General features: G+C 43.3%; 1 protein-coding gene across 1 annotated transcript; it reads right to left on the bottom strand.

The window, feature by feature from the left end:
• Positions 1–366: 366 nt before the first annotated feature.
• LOC100672622 (signal-regulatory protein delta-like) lies at positions 367–882 on the bottom strand. The gene has a single exon (XM_023549912.2). The coding sequence runs from the start codon at positions 832–834 to the stop codon at positions 370–372; it is 465 nt and encodes a 154-aa protein (XP_023405680.2). The 5' UTR covers positions 835–882; the 3' UTR covers positions 367–369.
• Between the last annotated feature and the right edge of the window lie 5,702 nt (positions 883–6,584).

Genomic DNA, 6,584 nt, shown 5'->3' with positions numbered 1-6,584 from the left:
TAGAGGGGAAGTTTTTCTTCAACTTTGTTCCCCTCGTGGAGCACCTGGAGCAACATGATTCCTTATTCTTACCCATTAGGAGAGAGAAATGCTTCAGTTTCCCAGATTGCTCTGCAAACTTGTTCTTTGGTCTTATGGACCCAAATTGCCTTAAGCAAGGCCCGTATTTCAGTTAGTCATTGGCAAGTGAGATGCAGTTACCTTAATTGGTTTAGTCTAGTCACCCGGGGTGTGCTGAATACTGGAAAGTCAACCAAAATGTCCATCACTTTATTAACCATTCTGAGTCTCAGTTTTCCCTTACGTAAAGTACCTACTCACAGGTTGTTTAGAAAATGAAACAAGATCAAATTTATATTCTATCTTCAATCATACATGGCATCTAGCAGTTGTTGAGTGAATGGAGGACATTATTAAGGAGATGATACCCGATACCAGGGGATGAATGAGGTCATACTCACCATGCACAGACACTTCGGTGCCCTGACCTGACAGGTACTCTTTGTCAGGTTTCCCCTTCTGGAACTTCATGCAGTAGTAGGTGCCAGCATCGTCAAGAGTGATACCACTGATGCGAATGGAAAAATCTGTGTTGCCAGCTTTAGTGGTGTCTCCAATTCGTTTTATTCTTGGAAAGAGACCTTTTTGGAAGTCATAGATTAATTTCCGGTTTGGTCCATTCCCCTTGAACCACAAGACGGGTCCTTTTGGAAGTGAATCTGATACAGTACAACTCAAGGTGAGTGTGTCCCCAGTTAATACAGTCTCTGACATCTCAGCTTGCTGCACCTGGAACTTCTCACCTGTGGTTCCTGGAAAGAAACTCAAAATCATCTCCCATTTCCCCTGCTCTGGCCTTAATAGGATGGAGGAGCCTCGATCTAGGTCATGGTTGTGCCTCACTCACTAATTGTCTTAGTGACATGTTTGAGCACTCATACCCTGAGTTTACAGAGGTCTCTGCAAGTGGAGGAAGCTCCTCCCCTCAGTGCTGACAGTAGGGAGTCAGTCCAGAGACCCAGGTCCAGCAATAACAACCCTATTTCTAAGACTCTAACCAAGGTAAGAGGAGAATAGGGAGGGAAAGAGGGGGCTTTGTACAAGAGTTGTGTTAATGGGAGAGACTATCCCCTCCACCCATCCGAAAGCAAAACAACAATAAGTTTGGAGGTAGGATCCAACTCCCCTCCTATCATCTCCAGTGAGTTTGGGGTTGATCTTCGTCTCTCCTGAAGGTGACCAACCACTGAATATTGAGAGATTAGTGCTGAGAGGCGTGGAGAAAGGGACAGAAGTCAAGAAGCAAAGCGAAATAAAGAAGAGGCATATACTAAAAACCCAGGGCAGTGAAGTTGATTCTGACTCATAGCGACCCTATAGGACAGAGTAGAACTGCCCCGTAGAGTTTCCAAGGAGCACCTGAAGGATTCGAACTGCCAACCCTTTGGTTAGCAGCCGTAGCACTTGACCACTATGCCACCAGGGTTTCCAGCCAAGAGGCATATGGGAGTACTATATGCAGGGAGACAGAGTCTTGTTCCTCCACTTACCTTCTCAGGACTGTAGCAAGGGTCTGTTTGTCCTCTTTAACAACAAAAGAGGAGAGCCTCAAAGCCCTCATCAATTTCTGAGGGTCAACCACTGACATTATCCCTCCCCCACCACCACTACCACCACCGTCACTACTTCACACTCTATCAGGTTCTGGTGATAACCTCTCCTCCTTGGGTTAACAAACCAACAAAACCACAGACCACAGACTGCCCAATGCAATGCAGGGTAGAGAGTCAGGGGAACTTGGGAGCTGGCAAAGCTGAGATGGGGTGTCGGGGAAGAGGCCTGCATTCACTTTACTTAGCTTGACAGAGACACGTGAGTTTTCTGTGGGTCAGGGGGATGCCATGAAATGTGGCTCGACTTGAGGGAAACATTACTTGGGAGGCTCGGTTTTCCTGGTGCAATAGAGGGACACCCGAATCTCACTGTATATCATAAAATTAATTCAGAGATTGGCAAGGAGGAGGCAACACTGATTGTCCTCAGGGAACAAGAAAGAGGGTGGGTGGGTGAGGGAAATCGTGCCGACCTGTAGAGATTCTGGTAGCCTGGAGATCTGTTTTGACTTAGAAGGCAATTGGCATTTAGGGGAAAACGTCACCCTTGTTGAGATTCCACCCTGAAGCCAGGGCTAAGATGTGGCTTCAAGGACTTGTGGGTGCAAGTCTAGGGTAAGGAATAGGTCATAATAGATGCAGTGGATATTTCTGCATTCATGATTGTCCCAAAGGCCTTAGAAAAGTCAGTCGGCCTCGGGGTCTCAGATTTCTTGCTTTTGAACCAGGTGGTAGCAACACGTTGTTGCATTTTGCCTACCCAGTATCTTTTGTTTGAGAGTGTCCATTTCCCCATGTTATTGGGTTCTAGTGGAGTTGGCCCGTGGCCGCAGAATGGCTAATCAAGGTGGTTTTAGGATGCACAATATCCAATATCATTGTTCAGTGCAAGGTGGAGAGTTTGAAGGACTCATGTTCAAAGACAAAGGGGATGGGTAGCTCAGGCTGCACTCACCATTTATGAACACATGGATGCCAAGACCAGACTTCGACTCCTTGTCAGGATGCCCTTTCCTGAACACAGTAGTAGGTGCCAACATTCCTGGGCAACACAACATTGTTGCAGATGGAATAGTTTGTCTTACTGATTTTGTTCAACATTTATGTTACTTGATGGAAAAGAGCCTCCATTAAAATAGTAGATTAATTATCATTCTGGCCCAATTTCCTTGAACCATAAGATGGGCCCGATGGCGGACAGAGCAGACATGTCGAAGACCAGAGTTACAGCATCTCCAGCTTTTACCAATAACTACCTCTGAGGCTGATATTCAGGGGCTCTTCACCTGAAGTCCCTGGAGATAAACTCGGAATCATCTCTCATGTTTCCTCTCTTGGCCCAAGATGGTCTGAGGGTCTAGGGGTCTAGTTCTAAGCCAAGAAGTCAAGATGTTGTGTCATCCGCATAATGCAGGTTGTTAACAAGTCTTCCTCCAATCCTGATGCCCCGTTCTTCTTTAAATAGTCCAGCTTCTCGGATTATTTGCTCAGCACAGAGATTGAATAGATATGGTGAAAGGATGCAACCCTGACTCACAACTTTCCTGACTTTAAACCATTCAGTATATCCTTGTTCTGTTCGAACAACTGCCTCTTGATCTATGTAAAGCTTCCTCATGAGCACAATTCAGTGTTCTGGAATTCCCATTCTTCACAATGTTATCCAGAATTTGTTATGATCCACACAGTCAAATGCCTTTGTGTAGTCAAGAAAACACAGGTAAACATCTTTCTGGTATTCTCTGCTTTCAGCCAAGCTCTGTCTGACATTAGCTATTATATCCCTTGTTCCACATCCTCTTCTGAAACCAGCCTGAATTTCTGGCAGTTCCCTGTCGACATACTGCTGCAGCCGCTATTGAACAACCTTCAGCAAAATCTTGATCGTGTGTGATATTAATGATATTTTTTGATAATTTCCGCATTATGTTGGATCACCTTTCTTGGGAATAGGCATAAACGTGGATCTCTTCCAATTAGTTGGCCAGGAAGCTGTCTTCCCTATTTCTTGGCATAGATGTGTGAGCACCTCCAGCACTGTATCCATTTGTTGAAACACCTCAATTGATATCCTGTCAATTCCTGGAGCTTTGTTTTTCAGCAATGCCTTCAGAGCAGCTTGGACTTCTTCCTTTAGTACCATCGGTTCCTGATGATATGCTACCTCTTGAAATAGTTGAACATCGATTAATTCTATTTGGTATAATGACTCTGTGTATTCCTTCCATCTTCTTTTGATGCTTCCTGTGTCGTTTAATATTTTCCCTATAAAATCCTTCACTATTGCAACTCCAGGCTTGAATTTTTTCCTCAGTTCTTTCAGCATGATAAGTGCCGAGTGTGTTCTTCTCTTTTGGTTTTCTATCTCCAGCTCTTTGTGTATGTCATTATAATACTTTACTTTGTCTTCTCGAGAGGCCCTTTGAAATCTTCTGTTCAGTTCTTTTACTTCATCAATTCTTCCTTTTGCTTTAGCTGCTCTACACTTAAGAGCAAGTTTCAGAGTCTCCTCTGACATCCATCCTGGTCTTTTCTTTCTTTTCTGTCTTTTCAATGACCTCTTGCTTTCTTCATGTTTGATGTCATTGATGTCATTCCACAACTCGTCTGGTCTTCAGTCACTAGTGTTTAATGTGTCAAACGTATTCTTCAGATGGTCTCTAAATTCAGGTGAAATATACTCAAGGTCATATATTGGCTCTCGTGGACTTGCTCTGATTTTCTTCAGTTTCAGCTTGAAGTTGCACATGAGCAATTGATGGTCTGTTCCACAGTCAGCCCCTGGCCTTGTTCTGACTGATGATATTGAGCTTTTCCATCATCTCTTTCCACAGATATGCTCAATTTGATTTCTGTGTGTTCCATTTGGCAAGGTCCATGTGTATAGTCACCATTTACGTTGGTTAAAGAAGTTATTTGCAATGAAGAAGTCGTTGGTCTTGCAAAATTCTATCATTCAATCTCTGGCATTGTTTCTATCACCAAGGCCATATTTTCCAACTACCAATCCTTCTTCTTTGTTTCCAACTTTCTCATTCCAATCACAATTGTCAACGCATTCTGATTGCACGTTCAATTAATTTCATACTGCAGCAGCTGATAAAAATCTTCTATTTCTTCATCTTTAGCCTTAGTGGTTGGTGTGTAAATTTGAATAATAGTCATATTAACTGGTCTTCCCTGTAGGCATATGGATATTATCCTATCACTGACAGCGTTGTACTTCAGGATAGATCTTGAAGTGTTCTTTTTGACTATGAATGCAATGCCACTCCTCTCTAAGTTGTCCTTCCAACCATAGTAGGCTATATGATTGTCCTCGCTTTCTGAAAGTGAAGAGGACTTGAAGCACTTACTAATGCAGATCAGAGACCACAGCCTTCAGTATGGATTCCACCTCAACATAAAGAAAACAAAAATCCTCACAACTGGACCAATAGGCAACATCATGATAAATGGAGAAAAGATTGAAGTTGTCAAGGATTTCATTTTACTTGGATCCACAATCAACAGCACAGAAACAGCAGTCAAGAAATCAAAGGATGCATTGCATTGGGTAAGTCTGCAGCAAAAGGACCTCTTTAAAGTGTTGAAGAGCAAAGAAGTCACCTTGAAGACTAAGGTGCACCTGACCCAAACCATGATATTTTCAATCGCATCATATGCATGTGAAAGCTGGACAGTGAATAAGGAAGACTGAAGAAGACTTGATACCTTTGAATTGTGGTGTTGGAGAAGAATACTGAATATACTGTGGAATCCGAAAAGAGTGAACAAATCCTTCTTGGAAGAAGTGCAACCAGAATGCTCCTTAGAAGCAAGGATGGCAAGACTGCGTCTTACATGCTTTGGGCATGCTGTCAGGAGGATCCATCCCTGGAGAAGGACATCACGCTTGGCAAAGTATAGAGTCAGAGGAAAAGAAGAAGACCCTCAAAGAGGTAGATTGATACAGTGGCTGCGGCAATGAGCTCAAACATAACAACAATAGTAAGGATGGTGCAGGACTGGGCAGTGTTTCGTTCTGTGGTGCATAGGGTCGCTATGGGTTGGAACCGACTTGACAGCACCTAAAAACGACAACAACGAGTCACGATGGAATTTCATTCTTCACTCTTTCAGCAACGTATATTGGCATGTATTGTCTGAAAATTACAGGCCTGGTTGCCTCCAACAGTGAAAGCTTTGGAGTGGGGGATGAAACACAAGACCTATCCTTTTGGTCTGAAGATTCCCTAGATGATGCCTCAGGCTATGGTAGGAGATCGCACCCAATCAGATATCCAGTATGGAGACTACGGTCCCAGACAGGGTAGTGGTGGCCACTCAGTTACCTACTTTCTAATAAGAGTTAGGAGAATTGGGCAGGCCTGCAGAGATTCCAGCTGCTTGGGGATCCAGAGGGCAGAATGCCTTGTTCTTGGTTCAAGATAGAACAGGTACTTGGGGACAAATTTTACCAGTGTTGAGCATCTATTCTGGCTCAACCAGAGCCAAGACTTGGCTGCAAGGGTCACAGACTGGAAGTTGGGGTTCAGGCTCCTTCCTGGGGGCAGAGAAGCTGCATAGAGAGGATGACTAAGGCAAGGACACACATGGTGATTCACTTCCACAGACCAGAGATGGGGTGTGGGAGGAAAGACAGGCTTTGGATGCAACTCAGCTGTACAGTTGATTTTCTTTCTTTAATTCTTACTTGGGGTGAAAACTATTGGAGTAAATGTGCCACCAAATGAAGGGATGTTTTGTCAAAATCCATGGAAAAGTTTAAAATGAAAATTCTCTCCTTTATTTATAAAGTACTAATTGAAGCATATAAATGAGAAAAGAAACCTATTAATATTTGTGTCATTACCCTTTTCCCTTTTCAAGTAGACACAAACTTAAGATACAAAAATTCTAAAGTGAAAAGCAGGCTTTGAATTTATCAATATATGAAACACTGTGTGTAAGGAAGACAGAAGAAGAATC

The sequence above is a fragment of the Loxodonta africana genome, chromosome 24 (assembly GCF_030014295.1).
Source record: "Loxodonta africana isolate mLoxAfr1 chromosome 24, mLoxAfr1.hap2, whole genome shotgun sequence".
Taxonomy (NCBI): Eukaryota; Metazoa; Chordata; class Mammalia; order Proboscidea; family Elephantidae; genus Loxodonta; species Loxodonta africana.
Note: the sequence above shows the minus strand (reverse complement) of the source record. Positions and strands in the feature narration are given on the sequence as shown.